A 17415-nucleotide genomic window follows, 5' to 3' on the forward strand; every position below is an offset into this window, starting at 1 on the left:
TCAGCCAAATCTGGAAGAAGATCCCATTCTCTACATAATTTGACGTGTGAATGACACTGGGGTCATCAAGTCACCCCTGCAGGGCTGCCTATGAATGATCGTTCTTCTAGTAGGTCTTCTTCCCTGAGACTAGATCAGATTTGTTTCGATGAGAATTCTCATTATGAGGAATTATTGCCAACCGCCAGTGTGTTGGCCAAACTGGTACATGCAGGAGACTCGACCGTACTGCCAGTGTGACAGATTGCCAACAGACCTAAAGCATAATGTGACATTACTGATGCCAAATTTTACAATCCGAAAGATCAAGCCTGGCTTCTGCAAGGCCATGAGGGCAAGCAAATTTGGCCAGGGCACACGGGACCATGGCATGCTGACACCAGCATGCTCACCACTGGTATGGCATGACCATCAGGAGCAAAAGACCAACGTGGCACATGCTTTCATCCCCTAGAAACTGTCAGGTTGATGGGCATGACCTGACTCATGCTCAAGTTCTTCGCTGCTGCACATCCTGTGAAGTTGTCTATCATGCTGAACCCAAAAACGTGTTTTGCTTCACAACCTAATTCTTCAACTGGCCAGACATCACAAATATGTTCAACGCCGTTCATTGGCATTGCTGCCCTTTGCTTCCTCCTACAGTATCTCTGACGCTAGCATGGCCTTGATGTCTGCATGCTCTTTCTCTAAACCCCGCGGACACGCGCGCCATGGCGCGCGTGTCGGCGGGCCGTTTACTCCTCGTCGCCAAAGTCCCCGGCATACTCAGAGACATCGTCAAAGCTGAGCTTGTGAACGGAGAAGTCGGCCGTGAGCTGCACGGCGACGGCCGCAGCGTCGGCGTTGCGCGAGAGCAGCCGCGCGCGCTGCCCCCGCAGCGGCCCGGCCAGGATGAGCAGCCGGCAGCGCTCCTGCTTGGGCACCACTGTCTCCAGCGCCGATTGTGGCACGTCCGACAGCGTCTCGCCGCCCTCTATCAACACCAGGCTGCACCGCGTCGGCTCCGGGACGTCCACCACCTCTGCACGCTTCAGGTACAGCCTGTACGCATGACGCACAGTACTGATCAGCATCAGCTGATCCATTCCTCACCGATGATCTGGGCGTTGGCACATGATAAAGCACCAATAGGGCATGGCACGTCCCACGCGCGGAGTGGAAATGCCCATGAAAACTGGACGTCTGCAACTGCAAGCCGCGTTTCAAAAGGCACCGTCGTCCATGCGAGCCTCCGGATGCAGAGTGAAGGGCAGTTGCATGTGGCGCTTCCTGCCGACAATGGTGCCTCGAGGCCCACCTGAGCAAGGGTAGGGTCAGAATTCTGACCCAAGCAGCCACCAACAAGTTTTGCGCACCTGCCCCCGCGCAGCTTCTTGTCGATGATCTTGACGATGATGTGGGTAGCCAGCCAGGGCCTCTCTGCCTCGCGCCCATCCTCCTCATCCGCTGATGACCTGTCCTTGACCTTCGACCTGAATAGGCGCCCAGTCCACTTGCGTAATCACTGGTGTAATTTCATTGCCGACACGCTGATTCAGTCAGATTTGCTGTGTGCGGATCTCACGTGCAGGAACATTGTCAGGTAAGTCTTGCTCAGCAAGCATCATGCATGAGCCTATCACCTGTCATGCTTGTGCTGCTTCTTCTCGTGCTTGTGCTCCTTGTGCTTGCGCTTTGAGGAGCCGTTCTCGGGCTCTGGAGCACTCTCATGCTTCTCCCCAAGTTCCTTCACCCGCACTGACACCGTCTCTGCGCTCGGCTGCAGCCGCACCGTGGCCCTCTGGGACCTATCGCCCACCTGCCAAGCAAGCATTGCCTCCTCTCACAGCCCCGAACACTAGCTTTGCTAATAGCACACGACACCCGTCAAGATGACTCAGAGATGGCGCCACGTTCAGGAGTAAGGTGACGTAGCAGTTGTTCAAGCTTCCCAAGGTAGAAGTGCAGGATCTGAATATAACAATTGCACAGGAGAGTCTGGCTCAGCCACAACAAGCTGAGATACAACAGCGCCTGCAGCAGGGTCAGGGGAGGAGGAGGTGCCTCTCACCTTGGGTTCCAGGGCGAGAACATCGCAGAGGAGGCCTGCATGGGTGCCGGCGATGCAGCGCATGGTCTTGCCGACGTGGACGCCCCTCTTCTCGCGCTCCACGAGCTTGGCATTCTCGTCCTTCACGTGCTTCTGGTGGCCCTCCGCGTCCATGTAGATCATGTCCTTCTTGGCCTCTCTGCTCTCCCCCTGCAGCGCATCACAGCACACTGCTCAGCATCTAGCAGTCGATGGTTATGCTTCATCTAGTCGTACAAGTGGCGCTGACTCGGACGGCTGGGGGAATTTAAAGTACTGGTGTCTCTGCGGTAGACAGTCGACAGAGGGCCAGTACCCAAGGTGATATCACTATCAGGGTGGTTACAGTGAATTCCCATAAGCTCAGTGGAACATGTCGGAGACGGCAATGCAAGGAGGGTGTCCTGAGTGGTCACCTGTTTGATGTACTTCTTGGGTTTGGGCAACATGGCGGCAGGCGTGGCGCCCAAGCCCAGCTTCTCTGGCCGCCGCACATACTCCTTTGCAGTCACAATCTGCGCCCCACAAAGCCATCAGCTCTGCAGACACACTCCGCTGGGCTGCTGCAAATAGACTTTTCTCGCAGCTCAGTTCTCAATTAAACGCTATAATTATGAACAGTAAGCCCTCTCACCTCCTTGGCGTTCTTGCCCACAGACTTGCCTTCCTGCCAGCCCATCCCCCGCAGCATGGCCTCCCCAAATGCCTCCACAGGCATCGCCTCATACGCATCCAACCCAGCCACCTGCACAGGGAAAAGGTCATTTTCAACGTGGCAAGTGACAACCAGAAAGAAAGGGAACATGAACGGCAAAATCTACAAAAATCTGCTGCCCTCAGCGGAATTCTGCAAAGAAAAAAGCAGATGCACACCTCAGGAAGGGACTCCACGTCCTGCTTGAACCTGGCAGCCTCCCACTCTCTGCTGGTGATGCTGAGCCCATTCAGGGGGTCATCCCTGCTGGGCCCCGCCCCATCTGCCTCGCGCTCAGAGGGCCTTGCTCGTTTCTGCAGCCCATACGTCACCTGTGCAAGCAGCCTCAGTTACGGTAGCCGCCACCTCCTTAGACAGGTGGATGGCGAGAACCTGGTATCCTAGCAAAGCAGCTGTCAAATGTGTAGGGCTGCGAAGAGCAAGCAATGTACCTCTTCCTGGGCCACCTCTGGTCCAGCCAGCTCAAAGCGGTCTGCATTGGCTTCAGGAGCGTCCTGAGTTGGTAGAAACCTGCAGGCAGTGTTGATGACAGTGAGAGTACCACAACCGGGAATCACAACAGAACCAGCAATTGTGTTAGATGACGAGCAGCAGCTGACCTGGATGCGTTAAACTTCTTGGGGCCCACGCCCACTTGGAAGGTGTTCTCAAGCTTGGCGATAGTGCGCTTGCCGCCCAGCAGAGGTGCTGCAGCATCTGTCAACTCCAACTGTCCACCGCTAAAGCCGTTTACCAGTTCCCTCCTGTCAGCACAGCCGCTGGAGTCAGACTTCGAATTGACATGCAAGAGACTCAGAGCGGTTCTCTTATGATAATATCAAAAATTGGCTTCTGAGCTATAGGCAAGTGGTTGGATCACCTTGATTCCTCCTTAGGCTGCACATTTACAGGCGCTGCACCTGCTGTGCGCTTCTTTGAGAACGTCAAGCTAAAACCTGCTGCAGTTCCGTTGGATGTGCTTTCGTTTTTTTGAGCTGGTGCGCCATTCTGCGTGGTCCCCATCGTGTCTTACAATTCTTGCTTTCCTCTCAGCTTGTCCCTTTCCAGACGTCTAGATGGATGCCTTCACATCTTGATATACAGGATCAACCAAAAATTCCCAAAGTTTTTGTTGCTTTCCAGAGCACGGGAAGCAACCCCTTCTCACTGAACCAAAATAATGGTAATCTCCAGAGCAGATCTCAGCTATGTAGCTTGATCCGTATACTTCAAGAAATATAAGCAATGTTCGTCACATGACGCGTCGACTGACAAGAAATCAATATCTATGCTCTTAAAAGTTGTGTTCCTGTTGGAATTTGATCGTGCACTTGGTGCGGGAGTAAAGTAAGTCAGGGCGAACAGTACATGCTTGTACCTGAAACTGTGTTACGATCTGAACGTCGAGAGAGGAAGAAATAGGATAATTTGGGACGAGGAGAACGAAGCTGCCTGGGGATACGCTCGTGTCGTTATTTCGCCTCGAAAAGTTACACGATACGCACGTGCACGATCCTTGGCCCTGCCTCTAACATGCATCAGAATCTTCGATCCCTCACAACACTCGCTCGCTCTGGATGACAAAATCGCAATCTGAACCTCGACTCCTCACTAAAGTGCATCTTGGATAAAGTCCGAGGGTCTTAGGAATTGCGATCGTGCGAGAGGATCACATCGGCCTCACTTGAGCACAGCGGGGACTCCGAATGCCTCCGAAGAAGGACAAACCCAAGGGAACGATAGAATCACAAGGTGTAACTTTCCGAGTATTGTCACGGCACCCCATGGCGCGGCACTAGCTGAATAGAAGTGTGCAAGCACCAGATCACCACCTCCAGATCACTTGGCTTCTTTACGGGCATCAATCCGTGTAGTCGTTTTCATCATCATCACGTGCGTACACGATGATCCATATTGTATTCAGGCCTCTAAGATAGCACTTGATGCTCATGCATTGTCTCTGCACAGGAGCTAGGTCAGTCAAGGCCAAAGGCCCACCTTCCCCACTTCAAGACCTGCCGCCAGACGTATGGGGAAAGATAGCCAGCCTGTTTGGCTCGAGAGCTTGGGCCAGATTCTCATCGGTGCACAGAGCCCTCGCCAAGGCGCAGCCAGACAGAGTCTGCATTGACCAGGATCGGCCGACGCATTTTGTCGATACAGATGACACTGACTCACCGCCAGAGGAGACTCTGAATTTGCCCAAGTCAGGACGCCTGTGCAAAGGCATGCCTTGTAAACCAACTGCACAGCTACAAGCCATTACAATGTTCTCTTAAGATTGCATATGCACTGCAGCTGTTCATATAATTGATCAACCCAAAATTTGGGAAACTGCACGCTACAACCACATGCTGAATTGATACTCCTGCTCAATTGCAGGCTGCACATCCTGGGTAATTCCCCTGGAAAGACTCAAAATAAGTCCCACAAGCACTCCTCTTCATAGATCCCTGTACATACTTCCAGAAGACCTACAATGGTAGCGCCTCCACTGTGTTGCCTCTCTGATGAAAGTCTCACGCTCAAGAAGAAGCATTCACATTGATTTATGCCGCGGCAAAACGCTCGGACACCTGCGATGGGGCCAAGCACACAATTCGCCTCAGGTAAAGAACAAGGAAGATCCCAAATATGAAAGTCATGCCAACATGCTCGCTGGATGGTCAGTTGCGAATTAAGCAATAAGAAAATCCAACGGCATGCTCACCGCGTTCCAGTTGATGAGCTTCTCCACAAAGCTCTCAATGTAGTCTGGCCTCTTGTTCTGCAGCAACCAAGCAGACACCAATTCAGCGTCTTGCAACCACTGGTCCCTTATGAATGGAGCTGCCCATCTGATGCCCAATGATGTCCTCAAAGATGCTCGAGACCAAGCAGGCTTGTACCAACCAGATCCGTATCGTAGACGGAGCCAGGACTATCTTCTAAGCATCCCTGCCTTGCATGTCATGCAGGAGGTTACCCCGCTTAACAGGTCATCTGAGGCCTTAGGCTCCAAAGGAATACAATATCTGCAGAGGAAATCGAGGGCAATCAAAGAGCGCTACCTGGACATCCAGGTAGTAGGCGTGCTCCCACACGTCCATGGTGAGCAGGGGGGTCTGGCCCAACACCAGGGGGTTCTCAGCGTTGGGGGTCTTTGTCACGGCCAGCTTGCCGTCCTTGCCCTTGACCAGCCACGCCCAGCCGCTGCCAAATTGCGTCGCGCCGGCAGCCTTGAACTGCTTCTTGAACTCATCCAGCGACCCAAAGTCCTTCTCAATCGCCGCCTTCAGCTCCGCTGAGGGCTCGGCTGCGCATGCATGCAAAGCTCGTTAGCCTCTGCGAATGCTGACAGGGGCGGGTTCCATCCAAGAGGAAGTGTGCCAATGAAAGACAGTGCAAGCGCCAGTCTGAAAGAAGGGTTGCCTCACTGAACAATTAGGGTGTTTCGACACTGCAAATATCTCCCATCCCGGGAGCATATAATAGGAGCACAACCCACATCACCAGTCTGCAAGAAAGCCCTGTGTGCCACTTCATGTCTGCGATGCATGTGCGTGAGAGGCAGTAAAAGGATAGTGCAGAAGCTCATGCATGTGAGGGACGCAATAGACGCACTGGGGGAGGGGCTGATGGACTCCCAGTAGAAGTCGTGGTTGAAGACCTGGCCAGCATTGTTAAACTCTGGTGTGGGGCTGCCGCTGTTGTAGGTCTCCACAACGATCTGCATGTCACATCAAGCTTGACCTCAGACAGCCTCTACAGGTCCAATATATAGTGATAAATTACCACCAGCAATGCAAGAAATGCAAGGCAAGGTAGGTAAGTAAATCACCTCCTCCAGGGTCTTGTTGGCCAGTGGCTTGTCTTTGATCTGGTTGTTCAGGTTGGTCACGTAGGCACGGTGGTGCTTGCCCCAGTGGACATCCAGGGTCGCCTGCCAACATATCGAAATTCAGTCAAGGACCAGGTCAACGAATTTACCGTGTCAGGACCTCGTAGTACATTTCTTCTCCTAGCGAAGCTCGCCCGCATGATAAGATGGCCATGCCACCAGACATGGCAACTTCAAATCGACGATACGGACATAGAACTTCTCTGCCCTTTCGCATCACTTTCAATCAACGATCTAAGTACAACACTCAGAGAGGCTCACCGCTGAAATAGTGGGCTCCAGTGCGTCCTGCAGAGAAGATATTATTATTATTCAGCACAACACAATCTTCAAGTAACTCTGATATTTTGACACCAGACGCATATTAGCGATGTGTACACACATTTTCGTTCAATCTTGTTGCCAAGCGCGATCTCGATCGATAGTAGAACAGGGAGCTTACTTTTGCGTATGGGAGAGGCTTCAGCTGCAGCTCAGCGCGAGCAACCATGACCTGAGCCTGTCGAGGACACACAATTTTTTCTGAGAACAATTTCCTACTTGTCTTTAGTATTAATTTGATCGCAGAAAGAAAAGCACACCAATCTCACCCTGCTGCATGCCTTGGACCGTGGCGACTGCGTCAAGCGCAGCCCTGTGAAAGCCTGCCTCTGAGCCAACATGGTTGCCATGCTTTATTGATGCGCTTTCTTGATTGATCCAGGATCTCAGATGGGGTCAGGCCTGTCCACATTACGATGATGCTGCTCGCACGAGAATCTTCTAATCCTCCAAATTAGGACACTGTGACGTGGCCATCTGTCTGCCCTTCTGCCTGGATTCAGCAGCTTCGGCAGCCATCAACTCTCACGGATGGCAATCGTATTATATCCCATGCTCATCAAGCTGAGAGCCGTCGATGGGTATCGCTAACCTGGCACCCTCAAGGAACAACAGCCTCAGCATGCTGCCGTTGCATGAACCTGCTAGCAGGCAGCCCCGGCCGGCCAGCCAGCCGCCATCGCAAGCTATTCAATAAATACCCTGATGGACATGGCATGATGTGTAGCAGCGCGGCTCAGTGCATGCAGTGAGACCAGTCCACCTTTGCGGCTACCCAAATGTGCAGCTTGAGCTGTACACAGCCGGTTGCTAAATTCAAACTACAGGCTGTATAAGCAGAGTCGTGGAATTGCGCGCGCAAAGACCATCGGCAAAGATATTTTTATCGACCGTGAAATGCTTTACATGCATGACTGCACAGAGATCCCCGACTTACACTCGTATGGGTTAAACCACCTACACAACTGATCCCAGCGCTCTACAGACTGCTTGCACGACTGCAGAAGCTGCTTGGAGCCGCAGGCGGCTGTCATGACTAACATTCAATTAATGACCATGAAGTATCACCATAACATGGATAAATTTTGACAAGTTCTCTCTCTGCCCAGAAACCATGCCCCAGCATGGAAGTATCACCCACACCCTGTCGCACTAGTGGACACCAGTACTGGACAAACGCACCCAAAGTGTTGTGATGCCGTCAAACATACATTGCCAAGTACTGTTGTGCGCGCTGCAGCAAACTTTCCTGGCCTCGCGACTGACAGATGAAAGCCAATGTTCTCAGCAGGAGAGCCCAAACTTCATACAGAACATGTGATTGCAACAACAGCTCTTGCACCATCAGTCAAACAGTGGGTGCTACAAAGGCACCCACACATTTGATGCTCTGCTCATATCATAAGATCTCTATCCTGAGTAAGGGCCAGTATCTTGCAATCACCAACATCTTGCAACTTCCCACACCCAGTGTACACCCCTTATACCCTTGATCCACACTAAAACTCACAGTGTGCCTAGCAATCCACAGTCTCCAGTGAATTGGGCCTTGCAGCAGCTTGCAAATATCCTCCACCTCTTGATCGATGGAAGTGCAGAAGAAAAGCGGCCAGCTAACAAAAGGAAGTATGCCTGACAATGCAGGCAAAAGTACCATCATCAAGGGACGTTCCCTCTCAGACATCAAGTGCTGTTTTGGATCTCAGTCTCCATTCCTGTGGACACATGCGTCCGGTAGATGACCTGTGAAGGAGGCTGTTTCTTGGTCCAGGCTGGTCTCAACGTCTTGAATCTACTTGTGTACATCAGGATATCTTGGTATGCCATCACAGTTCCATGCTCTGCTCAGGATGCTGTCTCTGCCTCCTACAAGGCTGCGCTGATCTGGACTGCTTCCTTGGTGCTTGTGCAGTCATCAGCCCTCGCTCAAGCAGGCTTCTGCAAAGATCTGGCGGAAGTTCTCCTCCGTGAAATACAGCACTCCAGCAGGCACGCCGTAGCCAAACACCACCTGCCGCAACACCAAGAGACTCCAAACTTCAGCATTCTGGAGTACAGAAGACAGAGTCCCCACATGCGGCGCAACAAGTGTTTCATCTTTCATCTGTCGAGACTGCGCTTGCAGGGATGGTCCTTATTATGTCATCATAATGAATTTGGCTCGAGAATAGATCATTTTGGTGCAGAAATGAGCAGCAGCTAGCACAGCCGGAAACAGCTCTTCAGTAGTGACCCAGCATTAAAGTGATGGTGGGCTATCCTGGAGCCCAGCACTGACTGGGTGTGGCGGTGAGGCCCCCAGACCAAACAGCCTCAGAGACCCTGCAAGCATAGGGGTGCAAATCGTGCAAGCAGTACAGGCAGTGGGTGCTTGCCTGGGTGGCCAGGGCCTTGAGGAGGCAGAAGGTGGGCCCCATGAAGGAGGAGCAGCAGGAGGAGCACACGGCTGCCGCGTTGCTGGCTGCTATCACCACGCACACCGCCTGCACCAGCAGTGCCGTGCGGAAGCGCACCTGCACACGCAGACAGCATCAATCTCCCAATCTTGCTCCACAGACACAATGCGGCGTCATGAAAGCATAGATATGGGTTCAAGGCAGCCTCAATCCCACGTGCTCGCTTCCTCTCTTCTCTCAGAGGGGATTGGACAGCCTAACTGGTGATATCGCCCGTGGTATCTTCCACTAAGCTTGCCTCGGCGCAAGCCAATTGGATTCCAATGTGATAGCTTCCAGCGTTTCACCTATCCGGCAGCTTCCAGTGAACTGAGCATCAGCCTGTTGTGAAGCCGCTCACCGCAAACATGACTGCATGGAAGAGGAGCGGCTCGGCGGCCTGCACGCGGGAGAACCAGACGAGCGCGGCCAGCGCGGACTGAGGCCCCAGCTGCAGCGCGACGCGGTTGCGCAGGTAGACCGCGTGGAACGCCAGGCACACCATGTACGCGCCCAGCACCCGCTCACGCTTGCGCAGGTACCTGCACACGGTAACCAGTCAAATTTCACCTTCCGTATGTCATGCAAGAGAAGTCCTGTCTTCAACAATATGAGCCTTCTGAAGCAAAGACACCCGTGAGGTGAGCGGTGAGAGGAGCAGATCCTAGGAATCCTCATCCTGGAGGAGATGCATGAGTTTTGAGCCGGATAGCGCTTGACACGTTGGTGAGGTATGACATGCAGAAGTCCTCCATCCTTCACACGACTCTGAGAGACTGTTAACAACAAGGCTTGTGAGAGGAAGTCGCAGGACGTGGCAGGAGGGAGGTACCAGGGGAGGTTGACGAGCATGGCGGCGAGGGGGAGGGCGTGCAGGAGGCAGGCCAGCCACAAGCACTGCAACGCCTCGGCTGACTGCGGCAGCGATGTCGCAATGGATGTGGCTGTTATCAACAGCAAGAACAGGAGGCCTGCCGCATCCAGCTGCAGCATAACACAATACATCTCTTCATTTGACAATCAAGCTTCTCCTAGGCTCTCACAGTCTTTGTCCTCTACGGCTCAGGTCTGAGCCAATCCCAACATGGTCACAAAATGCGCAGGCGCATCCTCACATTGCAAATTATAGCGACTAGAGGCCTCTTTAAGCTTGACAGATGTCGTTTCTGCTCAAGAGTACTGACAAAGGGTTTCTCCGAGATTGTAACTGTGGAGATCAGGACCAAAGCTACTGAGCCACTCGTCATTCCTCAAGACAGCAACAGAACAGTTGCAGCAAAGTTCTGAGCGGCGCACCTGCCAGCGCTGGCGGGCTTGCCAATGAGCATACTCGGCCTCCAGCCCCTCGTCCATGAAGGCCATGGTGGGAGTGCGCGCAAAATTGCGCACGCGGGCGGCGGCAAATGCTCTCTTGGCGGCGCCCTTCTCCTCCTGGGGATCGTACACGGCCGCCTCAAACGCGCTCGCGGAGCAGCCGGCCTTGCGCGCATCAAATGTGTCCACCGGATGGTGGACGCGCAGCTTCTGGTCCCACTTCGTCGGGCCATCCGACCCTGCCACACCGCACACTCACATTTCAGTCAAAGCAAGAGATTTCCTTGCTCACACGTCCTTAAATCAACTTGTCAGGCCGTCAGACCTTACAACACCTCAGAGTTCAGATTAATCCTCTCAGAGATTCCTCAGAGCACATGCAGCAAGAATGGAAGTGCAGCGTACTGCCGTACCTGCCACCAAAATTAGGCAGACATGCAAGCAACAATGCAGAAGGCAGCTAAGTGCTATGCATGACTGTCAATGCAAGGCATGCTCATCATGAATATATGGGCAACATCAAATGCAGTGACGAGAGGCCCACCTAGCAGGGCGCTCTTGCCAGATGACCCCGCCTTTTTGTGGCTGTTGTCTTTGGCAAGTCCCTTACTGCCCCCGCTCTCAGTGCCAGCTGCACACAGACGCCAGTCTTCACCACGCTCTTATTTTTAAGATAAACTTGGGCTGCATGCACCAGAGTAGCATGCCAGATCACATAGCATATTTGGAAAAACAGCCATGACCATGGGCAACCTGCCTGGAACCAAAATCGTTCAATCTTGTCTCTTGAGTACATTGGTCTATCTGCACCGGGGAAGCGTGCCACATCGCAGAAGTGTTTTTGAAAACAGCCATGACAGTGAGCAGCGTGCCTGGAACCGCGGCACCCAGAGGCGGCACCGGGGCGCTCGGGCGCGCAGGCACTGCAAGCTCTGCAGCATTGATGCCTGTCGCTTCAGCCTCATCTGCGGGTGCGCATTTTCCTTTGGTTGGCCTCTCGCCGCCTCTGTCGCTGCGATCTGCGCGGTCCGCATTGTCTGGGCCTGGAGGAGGTGATCCCCCGGGTCCCCCCTCTTGAACGACCAGCTGCGGCAGTCCCCCCGACGGTGGGCCGGCGCCCCCAGATCCGCTGCCGTTGCGGCCCTGCAACAGGGCATGGTTGGGAGGAATGAGAAGTGGCCTTCAGAAGAGGAGCCAATACATCTAGGAGGGGTGCCTTGCACAGGGAGTTTGGAGCAGTAGATGGCAACATGCAGAGGTCTGCTCACACATGGGAGGCTCACCTCATCACTACAGCTGGCACTGTGCGTCTGCATGGGGAGTTCAGGAGGCTCTGTTCTGGCCACGCCCAGATGGTACTGGCACACTTGCTCGACCATGGCTGCGGAGTCATTCTCGATTGTCTCTGCCAGGGCCTCTGCCAGCTCCTGGAGCACCTCCTTCCACCTGGCGTGGCAGGAAGTGTGTACAGTCAGCAGAGTCGCAGAGAAGCAATCACTGAGAATCAAGCTGGATACGAAAGTTATGAAGTAAGCGTGGGGCCTTTATATGGATAACGAAAGCGCGCCCCACGTCTACTTGTATTGCAGCACGGGGAACTGGCACTTGAAAGTCGATTCCAGTTGCACCTTATGTTTGTGGCTGCGCTGGATGAGAGTCCAAGGGTGACGACGCCGAGCACATCAGTCATAGGGCTTGCGGCCTCAATGGAAGATTGACCGGCCAGCGCGGCAGGCAATGACAGCGGGATGGGACAGCACAGCAGCTCATCTACATGCCATCTGTCCTTTGCATAGTCTGCATCATGATACCTGCGTTGGGAATGCAACAAATTCAGGGGCCCCCTATTCCATAGGACTTGATCTGTGACTTTCAATGTTTGCATAAAAGATTTGATGTGGACTGTGTTCACCTGATTGTGCCTTGGCCACTGGGCTGGTCTGACAAAGCTGCATAAGACAATAGTGTGTTGCTAGCATAGCTCTGCCCAGCCACAGATGTCTTGAGACAACACAGGCCGATGGATGTGAAACCCTCCTCCAGGAAATTTGCAGTGCTGATCAGCAAAGTTTCCGAAAGCCCCTTGCTTGGTATAGAGACACTGCACATCCCAAACCAGTCAGTGTCGTGCAGAAGGTGCGCAGTAGATCCAACTGTGCATGACCATAATTTATTGATTAATCAATGCAATACAATCCCTCCAGTCAATGAACGAGAGTCCGTCCAGATTGGAGATTCAAGAGGAAGCCAAGACATCTACTTCTGGTGGTCCGCATACCTGAGCATGGAAGCCTCGGGAAATACAGACTTGAGGCCTTTTGCAACATTCTCCGTTACTTCCCCGATCTTGAAGCATCTGCTCAGTAGAGCAGCTGTCCTTGACAGGGACGCGTTGTCCTTTGATCGCTCTTCAAGGGTTGCCATTTTCAGGCTTCGATTCTCGACCCCGTCCTGAAGATCTGCAGGGATAAATTGTTCTGCCTTCCTTGGCACATGCCCCACTAAGCCCAGTAATGTGGATGCCAAATAAGCCTATCTCTCCACAGACAAGGTCGCTGTATCGCAAGAGAATTTTATATCAATGTCACCGATGACGTGACTTCCCACCTGCTTCTCATCGGAGAGAAATTTTGCTCCAAGGCTGGAAGATGGAGAGGAATTTTTCCTGGATTTTGGTACTCTTAAGAGCTCATATTCATGGTGAGAAGGTTGTACATGCCTGCATACATCCATACCTCGAATACAGAGACCTTGAAGTCAATATGCCGCACAGCGGTCACGCGTGCTGCGCCAACAGCAGATTCTAGGACTCAACGGATTCTTCTTATAAAGCTTGCCCAAGGAGCAAGAGGCTTACAGCACCCAGTGTGACATTACATCATGCAGCGCAGGGAATCTTGGCATGCATCCTTGCACCATTGGGCCGTTATTATGAAGAGCTAAGCTCACACTGTGGCACGTATACAGCATGCTAGCAGATTCAACAGAGTTGTCTTCTTCACAAGGTATGCCCGACAAGTTCGCCATGATGGAAGTGACTATCTATAACAACAGTTCCCTAATACAGCTCTCACTGACAGCCCGGCATGACAGTTGCACGGCAAATCGCACACACAGGCAGCATAATTCTTCATCATGACAGGCTCCAAAGCTTTGGGGCAACTCAGGGGCACATTCTATTTCCCATGCATCACGCGTTGCAATTGCAGAGCTTCACATCTCCTTCGCAGCCTCACACGATAGCCACTTGACAGAGCTTGTTGAGACGGCTGTCACAAGAAGGGCTCATGCATGCCCACTGCACCTCATCTTGAAGCCTGCTTTTCAGTCAGGTGCTCTTCTGCATGGCCGGGTAGTTGGGGATGATGCGCATGTCTGCCAGCTCCTTGAACCAGCGGTGGAACACATCCTCCGTGTACATCTTCTGCGCTCCAGCACAACATACAATCTTTGAAGTCAAAAAATTTGAAGTCAAAAAATTAATTCAGGAAAATGCATCATAGCCTGATTGCTCATCAGGCATGCTGCGCAGCGTGTACCCAAACTCCTGGGCACCAAAACAAGGGCACACAATTCCACATTCCAAACACGGCAGACCAAGGAAACGGCCTTGGTTGAAGCTCGACATCCTCAAATGCATTCCTTAATCCTGTACTTTCAAGAGAAGAGGGGTGCTGACCTGGCCCTCAAAGCCGGCCTTGCGCAGCTTGGTCACGTCGCCAAACTCGTCGCTGTTGGCATTCAGCGTCGCCTCTGCAAACTCCCAGCGCACCAGCTGCAACCCCCAACTCCCACAGAACATAGTAAATCTTCTTGTAATTATAGTCTGACAGTGCGCAGCATCAGATTTGACAGACCCCGAGTGAATGTGCAAGTTTTCTTTTGCCATCATGCACCTGGTGCCGCAGGACAAGGCGTGCATGATTGCACAAGAGAAGAATTATTGCGAAGCATACATGCCCCTCACGAGGCACCAAGAGCAATTGCATCTGCCAGCTATTGGGCACCTGGCGACTGCATTTGCACATGTAATTGATACCTGAAACTTGCAAAATTGGAAACAGAACATCAATAATCGGTGCAGGATTGGGTGGGGCACAGCACCTTCTCAAAGGGGATGTCCTTGAGGTTGTACTTCTTGACGATGGAGGCCCACAGGTCCTTGTGGTGCGGCATGAACTTGGTCAGGGGGATGCGCAGGGGGGGCGCCACCCCCAGCCCAAACCAGTCTGCCAGCCTGGGCCACAGCTGCAGCAGCACACATGCACCCATATGCAAAGGTTTTGCCTTGAGATCTGTAGGTTGAGCTCTGAAGGAGACAGTCACCTTATTTTTGCCAACTGCAGTTGTCAGGGGACTCTAAATCAACTGATTTGATTTAGAGTCCCCTGCACTTGTTCTCCCAAGGGAACTATCATAAAATTGCATCAGCTGCTATTGTAGTTCCCTTGGGAGGACAATTGAACGTGGCAGCGAGCTTCAGCAAGCTTCAGACCCACTGGACCAGAACAGGAAGCTCAGGTCCACACGATGTGAGACAAGCAGCCACATGTAGTTTCCTGTGCGCTAGTCAAGAGCATCAGAAGTTCTGGCGTGCCTGCTCGAAGCGGAAGATGTCGCCGTTGTTGACGTTGTAGGCGGTGTTCTGGGCGTGCGGGTTCTTGGACAGCCAGATCTGGACGTCTGCCAGCAGGTCGACATCCGCGCAGTCAAACAGCACCCGGTAGCCCTGCGGCGTCCCAGGGTACCTGAAACACACAGCAAACCATGGCATCTCCGATTGACATTTTACGGTGTTTGGGTGGGCAATGCCAGGGTAGATGATTACTGGAACACGGTGTCTGCAATGCACCTGACTTGACTTGTGATGCCAGATGCTCTGGAGGCATTGTAGGGAACACTTCAGCGGCAGATGCCAGGCATTCTCTATAGACAGCGCCTCATGCGCAGGCGGCAACAAAGATAGTCATGACGGCTAGGGATCGAGAAGGCACCTCATCGGCAGGTTCTTCTCCTTGCAGATGGTGGCATAGACTGCAAACTCCATCAGCCAGTTCATGTAACCTGCAAGGGCAGCCACTTATTTTGCCAGCGCTCGAAACAAATCAGGCTTGTGAGGCATGCTGCACAACACCCTTGCAAGTTAAACCACCACAACCCATGTGTAGGACAGCTGAGGAGTGGACAATGTGTACCCAGGCTGTATCCGATGATGGGCCCTGGCCTGTAAGTGTTCCTGTAGCCAGCCAGACATGTCAAAGCCAAAGATACACCAGCCATGCTGACAGCATGTGTGGTCAAGCTGCAAACGGTAGCCTCACAGTGCCTGGAAAATACCTGTGTGACACAGCATGCAGAGCAAGTCTCAGTGAAGCAGATGCATAGCAAATCATCGAACTGTGCCATGCACTTTAAGTAAGTAGCATAAGTTCGCAGTCACCAGTTCCACTTGGCGCCCTTCTTCTTGCGCTCGATCGCATAGTCCTGCACATGCATGTGGCAGTAATATGACAGCTTGCAGACTTTAGCAACCTTGTCATAACATTCGTTCTTGTAATTTGCTGCAGCTTTGAACTGCAAGAGGCTGTGCATGCAGTCAAGCTCTCATTTGAACGTCTTGATGGCAGCAGACATTGCACATCAACAGCATGCATGCTTGCCAAGCGAGGACCCCCCACGCACCTCCATGTCATAGTAGAAGTTGGGCGGAAAGTGGCTGCAGCAGCAGCAAATGTTGTGAGCCAACAGCCCACAATATTCACATGTCCATCTTTGATGCGTATCCAGATAGTTTTGACTGCTCACTTGAGTTGCAGAAGCAAATGGGAATAGATATTATGAGTGACTGGGGTCGGGGACAAACTCACCGGGGATCTGTCTCGCGGAAGGGGGTTTTGGGCTCACCAGGCAGCTCTGCCAGATGCACACCTGCATTAGAGAAGCCAGCATCTGTTAGCATCTGGGTGCACGAGGGTGCAGTCAGATCACATGAGCAAATGCATTTTTATGCGCATCCAATCAGTTGGGCGCCTGTAAAAAAGATGTGACCCACTGCATGCAGCACCGTACTTTCCTGGCAGCAGTAAAGATCCGTGCCCCTTGCAGACAGCAGTGCCTTCCTACTTTTGAATTTCAGAAGTCCGAAGAGCGCACCATAGTACTTGTTCCCGCTGGCAAAGAAGACATACTCCAGGGGGTTGCCTGCTGACTCCAACTCCTCAACCAGGTTGTTCAGCCATGAGGCGACAGTCCTTGAAGTGTTGGTCGTGTCACCTCAGGCCAACACAGGCTTTTTTTAGGTGACACAACGTTCAAGAAACACACGGCCAGGGTTGCAGTACAAGGGACCAGGCAATGGTGTCCTTACCCGAGAATGCAAGGTGGAACACATGCGTGACATCCATGATCTTCTCCGAGTCAAAAGTGCTCTTGATAACCTGTCAACGTTCGTTCATTTATCAACGCGAACATCACCACAGCAAGGGAGTGATGCTCCTGATCAGAAGACTGTCCTACTGCACCCACGTACCCCCTTGTCGTTCAGATCCATGGAGATGCGCTTCGCTTTCGACTCATACTCAAGCGGTGATCTGCTGACTGTAATTATTTTAGACCACTCATTTGAAGCCTCGAGCTTCTTGACCACGCAGCGACCTGGCCAGCGCCAATTTTGATGACTCAGACTCGCTATGGATTGTTC

General features: G+C 52.6%; 5 protein-coding genes across 5 annotated transcripts; all 5 read right to left on the bottom strand.

Moving 5' to 3' along the window:
• Positions 1-281: 281 nt before the first annotated feature.
• On the bottom strand, positions 282-3850 carry COCSUDRAFT_66346 (hypothetical protein). Its single transcript, XM_005647180.1, has 10 exons — positions 3646-3850; positions 3386-3529; positions 3218-3296; positions 2945-3097; positions 2706-2816; positions 2488-2586; positions 2054-2242; positions 1626-1801; positions 1359-1475; positions 282-1044 (listed from the first exon to the last, which is right to left on the bottom strand). Exons 1-10 carry the CDS (start codon positions 3786-3788, stop codon positions 738-740), a joined length of 1518 nt encoding a protein of 505 aa, XP_005647237.1. The 5' UTR covers positions 3789-3850; the 3' UTR covers positions 282-737.
• A 1592-nt stretch (positions 3851-5442) lies between these two features.
• COCSUDRAFT_36814 (superoxide dismutase [Fe], chloroplastic) lies at positions 5443-7135 on the bottom strand (the record flags this gene model as incomplete). The annotated part of the gene is made up of 6 exons (XM_005647181.1): positions 5443-5532; positions 5816-6060; positions 6369-6474; positions 6586-6687; positions 6907-6933; positions 7088-7135. The coding sequence occupies 6 exons, from the start codon at positions 7133-7135 to the stop codon at positions 5443-5445; spliced, it is 618 nt and encodes a 205-aa protein (XP_005647238.1).
• A 1746-nt stretch (positions 7136-8881) lies between these two features.
• Positions 8882-12405, bottom strand: COCSUDRAFT_63833 (hypothetical protein; the record flags this gene model as incomplete). The annotated part of the gene is made up of 9 exons (XM_005647182.1): positions 8882-8977; positions 9288-9479; positions 9763-9943; positions 10234-10385; positions 10698-10954; positions 11260-11346; positions 11603-11858; positions 11999-12161; positions 12344-12405. The coding sequence occupies 9 exons, from the start codon at positions 12403-12405 to the stop codon at positions 8882-8884; spliced, it is 1446 nt and encodes a 481-aa protein (XP_005647239.1).
• Positions 12406-14043: 1638 nt separating this feature from the next.
• COCSUDRAFT_63834 (hypothetical protein) lies at positions 14044-14987 on the bottom strand (the record flags this gene model as incomplete). Its single annotated transcript, XM_005647183.1, has 3 exons — positions 14044-14139; positions 14395-14490; positions 14820-14987. 3 exons carry the CDS (start codon positions 14985-14987, stop codon positions 14044-14046), a joined length of 360 nt encoding a protein of 119 aa, XP_005647240.1.
• A 307-nt stretch (positions 14988-15294) lies between these two features.
• On the bottom strand, positions 15295-17265 carry COCSUDRAFT_63835 (hypothetical protein; the record flags this gene model as incomplete). The annotated part of the gene is made up of 9 exons (XM_005647184.1): positions 15295-15463; positions 15710-15779; positions 15911-15951; positions 16156-16199; positions 16398-16431; positions 16583-16643; positions 16869-16988; positions 17083-17152; positions 17245-17265. 9 exons carry the CDS (start codon positions 17263-17265, stop codon positions 15295-15297), a joined length of 630 nt encoding a protein of 209 aa, XP_005647241.1.
• Positions 17266-17415: the final 150 nt, after the last annotated feature.

This window comes from Coccomyxa subellipsoidea, assembly GCF_000258705.1.
Source record: "Coccomyxa subellipsoidea C-169, whole genome shotgun sequence".
In the NCBI taxonomy this organism is placed as follows: Eukaryota; Viridiplantae; Chlorophyta; class Trebouxiophyceae; family Coccomyxaceae; genus Coccomyxa; species Coccomyxa subellipsoidea.